Source organism: Oryctolagus cuniculus, chromosome 15 (assembly GCF_964237555.1).
Source record: "Oryctolagus cuniculus chromosome 15, mOryCun1.1, whole genome shotgun sequence".
Classification (NCBI taxonomy): domain Eukaryota; kingdom Metazoa; phylum Chordata; class Mammalia; order Lagomorpha; family Leporidae; genus Oryctolagus; species Oryctolagus cuniculus.
The window spans coordinates 85,607,492-85,624,973 of record NC_091446.1 but is presented as its reverse complement, the minus strand read 5'-3'; the positions used below and the strand labels follow the sequence as shown (position 1 = coordinate 85,624,973).

The following is a 17,482-nucleotide window of genomic DNA, read 5'->3' as shown; positions in this document are numbered from 1 at the left end:
CCTGGGTTTGGTTCCTGGCTCTGCTGCTGATTTCAGCCTGCTGGGAGGCAGCAGGTGATGGCTCAAGCACTTTGGTCCCTGCCACCTGTGTTGGAGACCTGGATTGAATTCTGCACTCCGGGCTTTTCCCTCTCCCCATCCTGATTGTTGTGGACATTTGGGGAATGAGCCAGTATATGGAAGATCTTGTGTCCCTATTTCTGTGTCTTTTTCTGTGTGTCTGCCTTTCAAATAAATTAAGCTTTAAGATTTTTCTAAACTTCTGTACATCACAGCATAGTGTCAGCAGAGTAAAAGGCAACCCACAGAATGGAAGAAAATATTTGCAAATCACATTTGCAAAAGAAAATACCAAGTGGGAATTTCCAAAATGGCTGAATGGAGATGTGCACAGTTTGCCCTTTCCTCCACAGAGAATCACTAATGCACTTTACGGTGAGTCTCTGAGGGAGATATGTAAAACCTGTGGGAATGACACATAGAAAAGAGCAAGGCAACTGCAACATGACCCAGCTCCATGACCAAGGATAAACCCAATTGCAAGGGAAAAGATAAACAGGAAAGCTTCAACAGAGCCCATTGCCATGGATGCCTTATCTGAAAATCCTAGCTATTGGAGGAACCCACAGTCATCATAGACTGTGAGCCCAATAAGGGGAGCTACCTGGTATATGCACAAAAGCTCTACTTCAGAGATAAGTCCAAGTTTCTCACCCTCTAGCCCCCAGAGCATAGACTGCATCAGTGTGCCACCATCTTGGGAACTGAGACACTGCCAGAACCCATACTGTCCTAGGAAACAGAAGACCCTTTATAACACCTTCCCTGGGACCCACAGACATTCCACCATGCTAGTAAAAAAGACTGCACAAACCCAACTAAGCCCTCCAGAGCAACAATGAGCACAGCATCCTAGCCCACACAGTTCTCTGCACTTCAAGGGGAGGAGAGGCAGAGCAACAGGTGGATCCTGTCCTCAGGACCCTAGAAGTAGAAACACTTCCAGCTCAGACTTGGTGTCATAACTTCCCCGCTGATTCTCCTTCTGCTCTCCAGGAAAGCTCTCACTTCCATTGTGTCCTGCATGCTCTGGAACAACTAGCCAAGTTCTTGGGGCTTTGACCCCACTCTGGGTAACCTATAACATGTGGGACCCAAAAAGGACTGCCAGCGGTACTCCCATGAGTAATCCCTGTCCTGCTGACCACTACAGGGACTCTGGATTCTCTCTCACCCTCCCTCCGTCCCTCCCCTTTCCCCTCCTCCTCTGCTCCTCCTCCCCTCCCCATCTCCCTCTGCCTCATACACCTGCTACCAGGACCTAGAGACCCAGCACTGTTGGCTGGTACTTTTACAACTCTGGCCCCACCCTTGACATAGACCACTTCTGGGACCCAAGCCAACGTTCACCCCATATTCTGGTGCCAGGACTGCCGTCTTTCCTAAACTGCCAGGCAGCAGCAATCCCTTCATCTCAGTACTACTCCTGTGAACCACCAGAGACTAAGGACCCATCCCTGTTGCCTTGGATACTTCCATGATCTAGCACCCCAGTGTTCCCAGGCTTCTGTGGCTGTGACATCCCCTGGACCAACACAGCCCAATTGGGCTGAGAACTCCAGATCTTTGTCACTGCTGCCATGAATTACAGCAGAGGAAGGTAATGGGAGATTATATCATGGCATTAAACTGGAACTAAAAGCAAAGTAGCCTACCAAACACACCCAAAGTTATATCTTCAGGAAAAATCCTTTTAACATGAAAGCCATCCTTTAAATGTGATAGAAACAGGTGACCCCCAGAAACACAAACACAAACAGAGACAATAAGAAGTATGAGAAAGTAATGCAATTTAGCATCTGCTAAGGAACACAATCACACTTTTGTAACAAACTCCAACGTAAAGGAGATTGATGCCTGATAACAAAATCAAATGAGTGAGTGTAAGGATAAACAGATTCAAGAAAATACAGACAGCTTGTGAAATTAGGGAAACTATGCATGATGAATGAGGAATTCAGCAAAGAGAAATCTTGAAAAAACTCAAATCTTGGAAATGAAAGTTCAATAAATCAAACAAGAAGTATCATTTAAATCTACAACAACAGGCAAACAATATCTGCGCGTGAATACAGCAGGTTAAAGCTCTGGCCTGAAGCACCAGCTTACTATGTGTGTGCCAGTTCTAGTCCCGGCTGCTCCTCTTCTGATCCAGCTCTCTGCTATGGCCTGGGATAGAAGTAGAAGATGGCCCAAGTCCTTGGGCCCCTGCACTCATGTGGGATACCCAGAGGAAGCTCCTGGCTCCTGGCTTTGGATTGGTGCAGCTCCGGCAGTTGTGGCCATTTGGGGAGTGAACCAGCGGATAGAGGACCTCTCTCTCTGTCTCTACCTCTCTCTGTAACTGTCGTTCAAATAAATAAAATCTTTAAAAAAAGAAATATTCCAGTCAAATTTTTAAAAAGCAAAAGTATGGAATATAGCCTCTGACACCTATGGAACATCATTAAACAAAGAATTATGTGAATTGGGAGAATTCCTGAAAGAGAAGAGATTAGTAAAGGCATAGTGAGCCTACTCAATGAAGTAAGGGCTAAAACTTCACCAGTACTGTGACAAAAGGCCCATAGGAATACAGACAGACATGACCAGAAAGGATTCTCATCACAACACATTACAGTGAAACTCAAAAGTACAAAACAAAAATATTAATCTGCAAGATAAAAGCACCAAGTCACATGTAAGAGAACACCCATGATACTAACAGCAGGTGTGCTTGTGTGTGTTTAGTGGAAACTACAGGTCAGGAGAGATTGAAATGATGCATCTAATATTCTGAAAGGAAAAACAAACTACTGCCAAGAATACTGTACCAAACATATCCTTCAAAAATGGAGGATAAATACTTTCCAAGACAAGCAAAAACAGGAAATTCCTCACCACCAGGGTAGTACTCAAGGGAGTCCCACAGAAAAAGAAAGAAAATCACCATAATGAAAACTTGTGAAAGTGTAAAACCCACTAGATGAGCAGATACTCAAAATAGAAAACAATCAGATCTTATCAATACAGTATATCACAAACACAAAGATGAACAGAAAAAGAAGTAAAGAATGAGAGAGATTCCAAATTTTAATGACAGGACTAAGTCATGTAAATATATAAATAATGATCTTAAAAGCGGACTAAATCCTCAATTAAAAGGTACAGACTAGCTGAATAGATTAAAAAATAAAACCCCCGGCCCGCGCCGCGGCTCACTAGGCTAATCCTCTGCCTTGCGGCACCGGCACACCGGGTTCTGTCCTGGTTGCCCCTCTTCCAGGCCAGCTCTCTGCTGTGGCCAGGGAGTGCAGTGGAGGATGGCCCAAGTGCTTGGGCCCTGCACCCCATGGGAGACCAGGATAAGTACCTGGCTCCTGCCATCGGATCAGCACGGTGCGCCGGCAGCGGCGGCCATTGGAGGGTTAACCAACGGCAAAAGGAAGACCTTTCTCTCTGTCTCTCTCACTGTCCACTCTGCCTGTCAAAAAAAAAAAAATTAAAAAAAATGGAAAGAGTGCAGTCTCAAGGAAAAGTTAGGGAGAAAACAGCAGAGGAAAGTATGCAAATTAGAGGGACACAGTGGGCCTACATGGAGGGCGAGGACACCCACAACTCAGGACCCCAGTAGCCAAGAGCCTCCACACCAGCATTGGAAAGTGAGGTGAGACCAGACTGCAGCAGCCCAAACCACTGGCAAAAAAGCAGCTGCAGGAAGATCGTAGAGGAAATCTGGCTTGGAGCCCCCTGGGGGATAGTGTACCTGCCAAATGAGGAGAAAAAAACAAAAAGGGGGCATGTTTTCTCTCTTCCACAATCACCCTGCAACTGTGTCCTGTTACAAGCTGATAGGAGGTGCCATTTTGGACATATGTAACAGCTGTGCCAGCTCATGTACATGCTCAGCAAAAAGCAAAGAGGGAACTCCTGAGACTGGTGGGGAGAACAGACAGGCTTGGTGCTTGAAACTGTGAAAACACTCAGGCTGTGTGGGAGGACTCAGGGTATGGCTGGGACTTTGGGCAGTCACTGGGGGAGGCTCCACACCATCAGGGCTCCCTGGTTCCCTGGTGAGGGACATTGCTGGGGAATTTGAGCTTACACTGAGGACTGCACAGATCCTTTGTGTGGTCCTTGTGGAAGAGTGGAAGAATAATATACCCAATGGGACTAGCTTCCAGGCATGGTCTCCTTTGAGAGGAACTCAGCTGAGTATGCCAACAGACAAGAACAAACCACCCCCCCCCCATAAAAAAAATTTACCATGCCAAACCACAGGCACACCCTTCACCCTGGAGCACTGAACAGAGCTCCTTGGCCACATCCACCACATGCCTCTAGGTATTTCCTGAAAGCAGAAATTCCAGTATCCGCATTTAGTTCAAAGACAAAAGGTGCCACAGCAGAAAAAAAATATGAATGTGGACTGCCTTTTATCTCTATTTCATTCTATTAACATGTTATAAATTATTGAACTGTTTCAAACAATAGCAAACATGTTATATACATATATTTTAAATTGCTCTATAACTATCTATAACTGTATTTGAAGGACTTCAACACACTATGTTACAAACTGCAATGATGCTTCTGAATGATATCTAGGAAATTATTGGAAGAAATTCTGTTTATATTTATTGTGAAAAGACTTTAAAACTTTTGTCATTTTCCCTATTTTTCTGATTCACTTTGATTGTAAAGGATCACCTGTCCTTCAAAGTTAAAAGCCTAGAAGAGCAAATTGACCAGCCTAACAATAGAATCTACATGTATTTCCTGGCTTCAAAGATCGACATTACTATGTAAATTATGCCATGCCCTGTTATCATTGTGAACAGTTGCCATGGTGTTTCTAAAATACAAGTTTTACAGTTACTGTGTGGGGGCTAAAAGTAAAAAGCATAAGGTACCAGGGGAGCATGCTTATCCTGGAGTCTCACAGAAGGCAGGGCATATTCAATCATCTTGTGAACTACAGAATGAATACCAAGCTGTATGGCTTGTTTTTTGTTGTTTTTAAACCTAATTGCTGTGGAGTGACCTTTCTATTTGTCAGAGTTTTAGAGCAAGGCAGACATTTGTTTACTTATTTGTCCCACCCTGGCTTTTCCTTTGGTTAATGCTTTATGGCGATAGGGGGAAAATCACTTTTGTCTTTTTCTCCCAGCCCCTTGCCTGCCTGATGTAAGTGACATGCCCAGATTTAGATTATCAACTAGCTGGTGGTTTATGTGGAGATCATTGTTCATCCTTAAACTCTAAGCCAAGTAGGAAATCTTTGGTACCTATGTCCATTTTATAGCAGTCAGTGAGACATCTTTTACTTTTTTTTTACGTTTATGCCATTTTTTACGTTTTTATTTATTTTTAAAACAACTTTTTAAAAAATACCCTAAGCACAACTATTTCCATTTCTTTATAACCTCTTCTGATCTCTGACATATATTATATATATATATATATATGCAGTTTTAACTGTTATTGTCATAGTAAGTGGTACTGTTTCTTAGGATTTTTATCTGAAATCACAGTACATTAAAGAGTCTTTTGACAGTTCTCTTTCAGACCTTTTTACAGAATGAATTTATGCACTGCCACTGTAGCATTCTCAAGGACTGTACATAAACACAGGTGTATGCTGGAGGTTGATTTTAGCAGCAAACAGTACTCTGCTTCTAAAAGCTTTGATGTCTGGACTTTTATAGAAAATTTTCATTGTGTAACCATTTGGGGAGCCTGAATTGTTAAATGGATTATGCTGTACATTGTGTAATGACTAAAAAGCACATAAATGTTAATCTACTTTGAACTTTGTAAGAAAAAAAAAAACCCTCATGTTTGGAGGCTGTCCTTGTTTATCCATCTCACATCCTCTGTGTGTGTGCATGCCCACACAGGTGCATGCATATATATGGAGTGTGTGATAACACATTGTAAAGAACAGAGATTACTTTTAAAAATACACAAAAAATGGAGACCGAAAAAAAGAAAACAAAACAAAAAATGATGCTGAAATTTATATGGAAACACAGGAGACCTCAAATAGCTAAAGCAATCTTGTACAACAAAAACAAAGCCAGAGGCATCATAATATTCAAGACATACTACAAGACAGTTATAATCAAAACAGCCTGGTACTGGTATAAAAACAGATGGATAGACCAGTGGAACAGAATAGAAATGCCAAGAATCGATCCAAGCATATACAACCAACTTATGTTTTATCAAGGATCTAAAACCAATCCCCGGAGCAAGGACAGTCTCTTCAACAAATGGTGCTGGGAAAACTGGATTTCCACATGCAGAAGTATGAAGCAGGACCTCTACCTTACACAAAATCCATTCAATCAAAATGGACTAAAGACCTAAATCTACAACCTGATACCATCAAATTATTAGAGAACATTGGGGAAACCCTGCAAGATATTGGCACAGGCAAAGAGTTCTTGGAAAAGACCCTAGAGGCACAGGCAATCAAAGCTAAAATTAACAAATGGGATTACATCAAATTGAGAAGCCTTTGTACTACAAAAGAAACAGGAAAGTAAGGAGGCAACCAACTGAATGGGAGAAATTATTTGCAAGCTATGCAACTGATAAAAGATTAATAATGAGAATATACAAAGAGCTCAAGAAACTCCACAACAACAAGACAAACAAGACAGTTAAGAAATGGGCAAAGGACTTAGACATTTTTCAAAATAGGAAATCCAAATGGCCAACAGACACATGAAAAAATGCTCAGGATCACTGGCCATCAAGGAAACGCAAATCAAAACCATAATGAGGCTTCATATCACCCCAGTTAGAATGGCTTTCATATGGAAATCAGCAAGCAACAAATGCTGAGGAGGATATGGGGACAAAGGTGCACTAATCCACTGTTGGTGGGAATGTAAACTGATAAAACCACTATGAAAGACAGTTTGGAGATACCTCAGAAATCTGAATATGACCCAGCCATCCCACTCCTGGGAATCTATCCAAGGAAAATGAAATCAGCAAATAAAAGAGTTATCTGCACCCCCATGTTCATTGCAGCTCAATTCACAATAGCTAAGACATGGAATCAACCTAAATGCCCATCAGCTGAAGACTAGATAAAGAGATTATGGGATATGTACTCTATAGAATACTACACAGTTATTTTTAAAAATGAAATCCAGTCATTTGCAACAAAATGGATGAATCTGGAGAACATCATATTGAGTGAAATAAGCCAGTACCAAAGGGACAAATACCATGTGTTCTCATGATCTGTGATAACTAATAGAGTAACTAAAAGAAAATCTATAGAGGTGAAATTGAATCTTTGAGATGCAATGACTTGAACAGCCCTTGTATTATTGACTGTCAAGGAACAGTTTGCTTTTTGTCTTCTTCATACTATTTGTTGAATTCTTTACTTAAAATAGGATTAATCATGTGTATAAAGTCAATTGAAAATAGATCTCAGTAAAAAATAAGAATGAGAATAAGAGATGGGGGAAGAAGTTTGTAAGTGTAAAGCTGTATAGTTCTGCATACATTCCTATGGACTTCTAAGGGCACTGTTGAAAAACTTGTCATGGGACCCAAATCCCATTAAGCTGGGTGGTAAAAATGCCACCCAGCTTAAGTGTTAAAGCTTAAGCTTTAAGTGTTAAAGTGACCATATTAAGTGTTAAAGTGATCATATAGATAGGATTAAGTGTTAAAGGGATCATATAAATAAGATAAATATCTGGGAATAATAATAGAATTAAAAAGGAGAAAATGTTTCAATGGGAAGCAGTCCACATGGCAGACTCATAGAATGACAATCACTTTAAATAGCACTCTGATTTCAGAATCAGTCTTTAAGGCATTCTGGTCTTGCTGAAAAGCCCATGGGAGAATTTCAGGCATGGAAAGCCAAGACATTGTTGCAAAAAGTGTCCTATATAAATGATCTCTGTGAGAGAGATCCCAGTGGAACAAAGTGGCCATCAAAGAAAGATGTACTTTTCTCTGAAGGGAGGAGAGAACTTCCATTTTGCTTATGGCCTTGTCTAAATACTGATGGAGTTTGTGGATTCAAAAGGCTTCCATAGCCTTGGCAGCTCATGTCAAGGCCTCAGGTGATCACCGGTGTCACACATAAGAGTGTTAATTATTAAATTAACAACAGGAGTCACTGTGCACTTACTTCCATGCAGGACTTCTGTCCTCAATGATTTGCATTGTGATAATTAACTGTAAAACTTGTTCTCAAACTGTGTGCGTGCATATTGTTGAAATCTTTACTTAGTATAGAGTTGGTCTTCTGTGTATAAAGTTAATTGAAAATGAGTCTTGATGGAGAATGGGACTGGTAATAGGAGAGGGAGGAGGAGATGGGGTGGGAGGACAGGTATGTTGGGAAGAATCACTGTATTTCTAAAGCTGTACTTATGAACTTTGTGCTCATTAAATAAAAAGTTTCTTTGGGGAAAAGAAAGAAGCTGCCAGCTGAAGTACTGGCATCCCATATGGGTGCTGGTTCAAGACCCAGCTGCTCCACTTCCAATCCAGCTCTGCTATGATCTGGGAAAGCAGTGGAAGGTGGCCCAAGTCCTTAGGCTCCTGCACCCACGTGGGACACCAGGAGGAAGATCCTGTCTCCTCACTTCGGATCTGCCCAGCTCTGGCCATTGCAGCCATTTGATGAGTGAACTAGCAGATGGAAGACTGATCTCCATCCCTCCAGCCTAACCTCCCTCCCTGTGTCCCTCCCTCCTTCCCTCCATGTAACTCTGTCTTTCAAATAAATAAATATTTTTTAAAAAAAGAACTAATACCAATTCTTCTCAAACTGTTCAAAAAATTGAAAGAGAAGGAACCCTCCTCAACTCACTCTATGAGTCTAGCATTGTCCTGATAGTAAAGACCAAATATGGAGGCAATCAAAAGACTACAGGCTAATCTCCCTGATGAGCATATTAGATCTAAACATTCTCAGGACAGGCATTTGGCACAGCAGTTAAGATGCTGCTTAGACTACCCATATCCCATATCAGAGTGCCTGGATTTGAGTCCCAGATCCACTCCTGATTCTGATGTCCTAACAATGCACACCCTGGGAGGCAACAGGTGCCCTTCCACCCATGTGAGAGACCCAGATTGAATTTCCAGCTCCTGACCAGCTTGGCCCAGAACTGGTGATTACAGGCATTTTAGGAGAGAACTAGCAGATGGGAAATATGATAATAATAAATGAATTCAATAAAGTTGCAGGATACAAAAATCAATATACAAAAAGTCAATAGCACTTTTACACACAGCAAACTTCCTGAAAAAGAAGCGATACAAGCAGTCCCTTTAATGAGTTCAAACAGTAATAATTTAACCAAGTTTTTTGTTTTGTTTTTTAAAGATTTATTTATTTATTTGAAAGGCAGAGTTACAGAGAGGCAGAGAGAGAGAGAAAGAGAGAGAGAGGTCTTCTACCTGCTGGTTCACTTCCCAGATGGCTGCATTGGCCAGAGATACGCCAATCTGAAGCCAGGAGCCAGGAGCTTCTTCCAAGTCTCCCACGTGGGTACAGGGGCCCAAGGACCTGGGCCATCTCTAAGATGTTAGAAGGGCTATCTACTTGTAAGCTGAAATCTGCCAGAAGGGAGTGGTGTTGGAGGAGTTACAGATGCTAGCTCTTTTTCAAGGTCATTTTTTTAAAAAAATATTTTATTTTTAATTTTTAAAATTTATTTGAAAGCTAGAGTTATAGACATTGAAAGGGAGAGACAGAGAGAGAGGTCTTCCATCAGCTGGTTTACTCCCCAAGCGGCCTCAATGACCAGAGTTGAGCCAGGAGCCAGGGGATTTTTCCACGTCTCCCACATGGGTGCTGGGGTCCAAGCACTTGGGCCATCTTCCACTGCTTCCCCAGGCCACAGCAGAGAGCTGGATCAGAAGAGGAGCAGCCGGGAGTAGAACTGGCGCCCATATGGGATGCCGGTTCTTCCCGCACACAGGAACCAGCTGGCCGCCTTGTTGCCTGGGTCTTTGGTGGGGATCAGGAATACACACAAGCCCCAGGACCACAAGCACCGGGGGCGATTCCCGGGGAACCCACGCGGACAGCGCCTGCGCGCTCGCTCAGCCACTCTTAGGCCTCCCTTCCGGCTTTCCTCTGAAAGTCGTCCCCCCCCGCCCGGCCCCTTTCTTCTGCGTCTTGTTTCCGCCGGCGCGCTCGGGCGTTGGACGAACTTCCGCTTCCGGCGGTGCCCATGCGGGCCTGCGAAAGCGTAGCAGTTGTGAGCCGGGCAACTGCCGTGGGCTGGGCTAGGTGGCGGCCGCGAAGCCCTGCGTCGGGGAGGCTCCGGAAGGATCGCGAGTCGCGCGCGCGGCGGGACGCTGCCCCGGTGCTCGTGGGCAGGCCTCGCTTCCAGACCGGGCGAACACTTCGCGCGTACCCGCCGGAGGTGCTCGGAGGTCGTTGGGGGTGTGGCGGGGTGGGTTCGTGCGGTGCGCGCGGCCGGGGAGGGAGAGCGCCCGGGAGCGGCGGTGCCCCTCGGGTTGATGGCAGTCGGTGACTGAGAACCCGCTGTGTCGCCTGCTAGGCGTGCTTTTCCCACGAGAGCGAGACAACCCGGATAGATGGTACGGGGAGCGCGGACCAGTGATAGGCAGGAGGTTTGGCTTAAGTTTTCAAGTTTTCCTTTAAGAATCCACTCCATCCGTACAGTTGATGTCTTGACCTCAGCCTTCCAGTATGGCAGCCAGTAACCCCATGAGGCTGTCTGGATTTAGGGTTAAATTAATTAAAATGTAAAGTGAGCTCTTTCTGTTTCCCTGAGTACTCTCAGCTCTCAGTACCAGCATGTTAACTAAGCGGCTGTCGTGTTGAAGAAACACTGATGTGGACTGGTTCCATCCTTGCGGAAATGCTGTCGAGACTGAGATGTAAATACAAGTTACAGGAGCATAACAGGCAGTGTTAGCGGAGGTAGTCCGTCTCGTTTGTGGCATAATAATGGACGCATGGGGTGGTGTCAGGTGGTTTCTGCTGTTCCTTTCGGAGTAGAGTAAAACACACCATCTCTTTCCCACAAGTGGACGTTGCTGTTTTCCGTGGGTGCGGCACGGACTGCAAAACCCTCCCCTCACACGTCCCCATCCCCACCCTGTTCCGTGTAGGCTAAGAGTTACTTGAGAACTGGTAGATGGCCACCATGGAGTCCTGGGACCAGAAGAAACACAGAAAGAAGCACAGCGGACCGAAAGCAGAGAAGAAGAAGAAGAGGCATCTGCAGGATCTGCAGCTTGGAGATGAAGAAGATGCCCGCAAGAGAAACCCCAGAGCGTTTGCCGTGCAGTCGGCCGTGCGCATGGCGCGGTCCTTCCACAGGTGTGTGCAGCTGGCCCTGGTGTTGCTGCCACGCAACCTTTGCTGAACCTCCGAAGGACGGGAAGGTGCATGCCCTGTGACGTTTACTAAAATGTGAGAAGCTGGTCACACTAAAAACTCACTTGCCCCAGCATCTGCACACTGGGAGGTGTGTTTTGCCCATTTATGGCATTTAATTTATACAATTTGTTTCTTCCTGAACTTTAAAAAGTCTCTGTGATGATAAGCATATGGATTTTTGGGGGACATCTTCCATATAACTGTATTTGAAATATTAAAATTGTAATATTTAATATTAAAATAGCTCTGTTTAGCAAGTCCTTGCTATATGCCCACCAGTTTACTTAATGAATGAATTAAATTCTCTCAGCAGCCTTGTGAGAATAGGAATTATTATTGTCCTTTTTTTTTTTTACATATTTCCATTTGCCTTTTTTTTAAGATTTATTTTTATTTATTTGAAAGACAAAGTTACAGAGAGAGAGAGAGAGAGGTTCTCCATCTGCTGGTTCACTCCCCAAATGGCCATAAGCACTGGAGCTGTGCCAATGCAAAGCCAGAAGCTTCTTCTGGGTTTCCAACGCTGGTGCAGGGGCTCAAGGACTTCGGCCATCTTCTCCTGCTTTCCCAGGTCACAGCAGAGAGCTGGATCAGGAGTAGAGCAGCCGGGACTTGAACTGGCACCTATATGGGATGCCAGTGCTGCAGGTGGAGGCTTCTGCTACACCACAGCGCTGGCCCCTTTGTCCTATTTTACAGGTAAGGAGGTACGAAACTTGAGGCCCAGAAAGCATGTTACCCTAATTACATAACCAGTGACTGCGGGAACCAAATTTAACTCTAAAGTATCTCTTCTTATCCGTTTATGTTACTGCCTTAGTGTTCAGCTTTTACTTAACACTATTAAAGACAACTGAGAGGCCGGCGCCACGGCTCACTAGGCTAATCCTCGGCTTTGCGGCGCCGGCACACCGGGTTCTAGTCCCAGTCGGGGCGCCGGATTCTGTCCCGGTTGCCCCTCTTCCAGGCCAGCTCTCTGCTGTGGCCAGGGAGTGAGTGCAGTGGAGGATGGCCCAAGTGCTTGGGCCCTGCACCCCATGGGAGACCAGGAGAAGCACCTGGCTCCTGCCATCGGATCAGCGCGGTGCGCTGGCCACAACGCACCAGCCGCGGCAGCCATTGGAGGGTGAACCAACGGCAAAGGAAGACCTTTCTGTCTCTCTCACTGTCCACTCTGCCTGTCAAAAAAAAAGAAAAAAGAAAAAAAGACAACTGAGAAAACAGATTTAATGTGTGTATACTTTCCAGCTCCATAGCATCATATAGAATTGTGTGTTTTTACTGAAGAGTGGCTACTTGGACTGGGACCAGGAATTATTAGGAATTATCAAATTAATGATCAAGTTAGTCATATGCATATAGTATCTGTTCTGCTCTCTTTGAGATCTGTACTTAAAAGGTGGTCCATTTATTCTTCGTTATTCTGAAAGCGAATTTACTTTTGTTCTCTTTCGAAACAAATAGGACTCAGGATCTGAAGACAAAAAAGCATCACATTCCAGTTGTTGATCGGACTCCGCTAGAGCCGCCCCCCATAGTGGTAGTGGTGATGGGGCCTCCGAAAGTCGGGAAGAGCACTCTGATACAGTGCCTGATCCGCAACTTCACCAGGCAGAAGCTGACGGAGATCAGAGGCCCTGTGACCATTGTGTCCGGTAAGGGGCACTGCTGCAGAGCTGTCGTGGCAGGCTTTGTTGTCTGCCTTGTTTCCCTGAGTGGAAAAGCTTCCCGTGATCCTATCACCTCATATTATCTTGTATGTTACTGAGTTGGTGGTAGGTTCAGAACAGGAGAGGTTCCTAGAGATGAGGAGGGAGGGGCACAAGTTGACCTTACTTTTTGCCTGATTGGCTTTGCCAAGTGTGCTCCTTGGACAGGCTCTCAGGCCTGGGCACGCCAGCCTGTCATGGTGCATACGGTCGTTTAGCGAACAGTCTGTGCCTCCTGTGCGCCAGGTGCACCTGCCCGCCCTGGTGAAGCACATCCCTGGAAATGAGTTGGCTCTTTCTCTCTTTGCTGTAAGAACTTGTATTTTGGGGGAGATGATGAACTTGATGTTTGGGGGTAGATGAAGCAAATTTCGAGAATGGCAGAGGTAGGATTTGAAGTCTCTTGTTAGAGCAGTCACATAGATTGAAGCTTTTCTTTATCTTTGGGGCATCCTTCTTTTTAACCTTAATTTAGAAATACTTATTGGTTCATGGACGTTTTGTTGCCTTAGATTTGAAGATGTTTTTAGCTATAGTGAGAGCTTGGGAAAACTTGATGGTGATGAAGGTGTTGGCCTGCTTCTGATTGGCAGGATCATGGTTGCCAGAAAGCCTGTCCAGTGAGCACTGAACTTGTTCAAGCACTTTCACTCACCTACATAGATTTTTGGTATTATTTTTAAATCAAAGAGAGACTATAGCAAGGAAGCCAAGATGAAATATGTCTTACTCAGTTTTCTATAAAAACAGATTTCTGGCACGTATGGGTAAATGAGTATGATGTTTTCCTGGATGTGACATTAAAGTGACAAAGTTGATGGATAAAGTTTTTTCTGGGTTTTTTAGAAAGTAAAGTATTCATCTTTTCACTTAGGTAAAAAGCGCAGACTCACCATTATTGAATGTGGGTGTGACATTAACATGATGATTGATTTGGCTAAAGTAGCAGATCTGGTAAGTCAGTGGGTGCAGCCTGGGTTTCTGATGGGGACTTGGAGCAGTGTGTGATAGGTTATTTATCTATCTCATGTGGCAGGGAAAAAAGTTTTGTGATTGTTAAAGGAATGGTGAGTATCATAGGGGATGCAATAGATATGGGTGAATTGATAGTTGTAATTGTTAGAAAAATGACATGTGCACAATGAAAGCCATTCTAAAAGCAAATCACAGGATGGAGAAAACTTTTAGTGAACAGCCAATAAAAACTCATTAGTTTATATACACACATTCATACAAATAAAATAAGAGGTGACATTTCTGGGACCCCTCCTAAGTACTGTTATAACAGCTTTGTGCAAGTTTAGTTTCTCTCCCAGCGCACTATTGAATTGAGTAGACGTGATCATATTTCACATATGGAATTGAGGTTCCCAACAGTTAAATAGTTTGTCAAAGGATGGACCCCTACTGTTTAGCAGAAATAAAATAAAACAATATACACCCCTCTCCCAAGTTAAGCCACATTGATTAGGAAGTCTGGGATGACAGTTGCCTTGTTGTTTGTTTTATTCAGTTCTTTCTGGAGAACTGTTTGGTGATAGAGAGCTATGGATTTTATCCTTTGGCCTAAGAAGACTCCTAAAACGTGAAAAGTGTATATTTTTTGTAAACTGTAGCATTTAATGTCAGAGAACTAAGTTCCATTCAGATTTTGAGCATCTAATGCTGCTATTAGTAAAAAACAAGTCCTGTTGTCAACACAAAGTAGCATAAGCTGTGTATGGAGATGATTGAAATAGTTAAGTGTAGAAGTCACTAATTTCTCTTTATGTAAAATATAGTAAGTTCCTAATTTTAAAAGCATGCATATTAAGTGAGATTCTCTTTTATGTATATACTTTTTTAAGATTTTAAAAAGGAACACGTGTGTTTGGTAAAATACTCAAAACTGTGTGAACAGTTGCCACACATTGCATATTTTTCTTTGCTCCGACCCCTGACCTCTCAAGTTCATTCATAGTGGTGCCCTTTGTGTTACAGATAAACACCTGAGAACCCTCTAAAGCCAGAAATGGCAATTTATCACACACACCATTGTGTATTTTACTTTTATCAAATATCCTGGAGAAATATAATCAGTAGAGTATCGTAGCTCAGCCTTTCTTTTTATCCCACTGCATGGCTGCACCATAATTTATTTAACGTGGCTTATGTTGATTTGCTCTGGATGGCATAAAGCCTCCTAAGTCACAATGAAGGCTCACTTAACACATGGATTTGGGTGTGTACTGGGGGAGTGATAGAGACTTAGTGAAGATCTGCAGCCAAGGGATTGCTTCTACCTATTCTTCTCAATCCTCCAACCAACTGGCTTGCCTGCTGGTGTTCCCTGGTGTGAGGCAGAGCACAGGGATATCCTATAGCAAGCCCACTCACCTTCCACTTGTTCTGTTGTTATTGGGGAACTCCTCTTGCTGGCTTGGCCTGCAGTCTGCAGTCTGCAGTGGGAGATGTGAGCCCATCCTCCTTCGTATGTTTTGTGGGATAGCTTTGTAGATATTCTCTAGTTTAATTCAAGATGGGTGTTTCTATTTTTGTTATTTTTAATTAACTATATAAAAATGAGAACAAAGATGTCTTTAATTTCTAAAACTACAATTTGCCGAGAAGCAACTCGGAAATAATTTTACATGTTTGAAGAGTCTTAAAATTTAAAAATTGTTCTTATAGATTAAATTCATCATAATTTTACCATCTTGAATTCTTAGCTGATAGCCTAAAAAAAGTTTTTTTTGAGCAATTGCATAATATACATGAACACTTCAGTTAAGATATTTCCTACCATGTATTTCCTAGCCAAAAAAAAGAGAGAGAGAAACAGATTTTCCTATGAGAAGATTGAAACAAAAGATCGGCTTTCTGTGCATTTTTAGTTTTTTACTCTCATTTCTTCCCATTTTTTGGGTGTCAGAGTCCTGTTGGCTTAAAAATATCTTAAAAAAACTTCATTTCTTGAGGCCAAGATTTCTCAGGTAAGGACTAAATCAGACCTCGCCTCTTTGAATTACTTCCATACGCCTAAATTCTTGAAATGGGAGTTTCTCTTGGCGTGCATTATCTTAGGGGAGCCTGTTAGGGCAACTCAGAGGTGGTAGCTCCGATCAGGCTGGTCCCTGAGTGATTAGTTTGGGACTAGAGTGGAGCCAGCAAACTATTCCTGCAGAGGGCCCGAGAGTAAATATTTTAGGCTCTGTGGGTCGTATAGTTCATAACAGCCTAACTGCAGTTGTAGTAGAAAAGCAGCCATAGGCAGTCCATGAATGAATTCCTGTTGCTGTGTCCCAGTGAAAGCAGCTGGTGGGCTGGCTTTGCCCGTGGGCGTTCTTTGATGACCCCTGTCTAGATGGTCTGTTTTCGTAGCTTCTTTGAGAAGTTGTCTGTTCTGTTTTCAGGTGCTGATGCTTATAGATGCCAGCTTTGGGTTTGAGATGGAAACATTTGAGTTTCTAAACATCTGTCAAGTGCATGGATTTCCTAAAATTATGGGAGTTCTCACCCACCTGGACTCCTTCAAGCATAATAAGCAGCTGAAGAAGACAAAGAAGCGGTTAAAGCACAGGTTCTGGACAGAGGTCTACCCGGTAGGAAGAGAAATAATTGTCGGATACTATTATCTTTTTTTTAAAGGCAGAGAGTCAGATTTTCCATCTGCTGATTCTAGCTGAGGCTGGACCAGGCCCAGAGCTCAATGCAGGTCTCCCGTGTGGGACACGGAATGTGCTGCATGCCAGGGTGTACATTAGCAGGAAGCTGGAATTGAAAGCAGAGCCACTCCGATTTGGGATGTGGGCATCTCCAGCCGTGTCTTAAGTGCCTCACTAAACACCTGCTCCTGTCCTTTTTTTTTTTTTTTTGGATTTATTTATTTATTTGAAAGGCAGAGTAATAGGCAGAGAGAGAGAGAGAGAGAGAGAGAGAGAGAGAGATTTTTCCATCCACTGGTTCACTCCCCAAATGGCCGCAATGCTCGGAGCTGGGCCAGTCGAAAACTAGGAGCCAGGAGCTTCTTCCGGGTATCCCACATGAGTGCAAGGGCCCAAGGACTTAGACCATCCTCTGCACCTTTCCTGGGTGCATTAGCATGGAGCTGGGTCAGAAGTGGAGCATCTGGGGCTTGAACCAGCGCCCTTATGGGATGATGGCACTGCAGGTGGCAGCTTTATTGGCCCATCCTGTGCTTTTAAGGTGGCCAGATGGCAGAAATATTAATAAACATCTCCATAGGTTTCACCCCGAGAGTTTTCTTTGTTTCTAGTAACAGTCCCTGGAATATTTCCCTCACGGTTGTCTTTGTTCTGGGCCTCTTGGTTTATCTCATTGGGTT

General features: G+C 43.5%; 2 protein-coding genes across 48 annotated transcripts in view; both read left to right on the top strand.

Annotated features, from left to right (window-relative positions):
- Positions 1-8,475, top strand: part of LOC100340451 (zinc finger protein 248) — a 46,251-nt gene extending 37,776 nt beyond the window's left edge. For 16 of the 42 annotated variants that reach the window (XM_070058204.1, XM_008250038.4, XM_070058203.1 and 13 more), the window contains one exon: positions 276-2,441. The gene's annotated coding sequence lies outside the window, so the exon portion shown is untranslated. Of the gene's footprint in view, positions 1-275; positions 2,442-5,596 lie in introns of those variants that run through there. The other 26 variants (XM_070058210.1, XM_051836922.2, XM_051836923.2 and 23 more) reach the window with 6 other exon arrangements.
- A 1,754-nt stretch (positions 8,476-10,229) lies between these two features.
- The window catches only part of BMS1 (BMS1 ribosome biogenesis factor), a 47,534-nt gene continuing 40,281 nt past the window's right edge, over positions 10,230-17,482 (top strand). Inside the window, exons 1-5 of one of the 6 annotated variants that reach the window (XM_008250050.4) lie at positions 10,230-10,463; positions 11,179-11,389; positions 12,914-13,104; positions 14,033-14,112; positions 16,551-16,739. In XM_008250050.4, the coding sequence (XP_008248272.2) occupies positions 11,205-11,389; positions 12,914-13,104; positions 14,033-14,112; positions 16,551-16,739 (645 nt within the window). In that variant the 5' untranslated portion in view covers positions 10,230-10,463; positions 11,179-11,204. Of the gene's footprint in view, positions 10,474-10,511; positions 10,675-11,178; positions 11,538-12,913; positions 13,105-14,032; positions 14,113-16,550; positions 16,740-17,482 lie in introns of those variants that run through there. The other 5 variants (XM_070058142.1, XM_008250051.4, XM_070058143.1 and 2 more) reach the window with 5 other exon arrangements.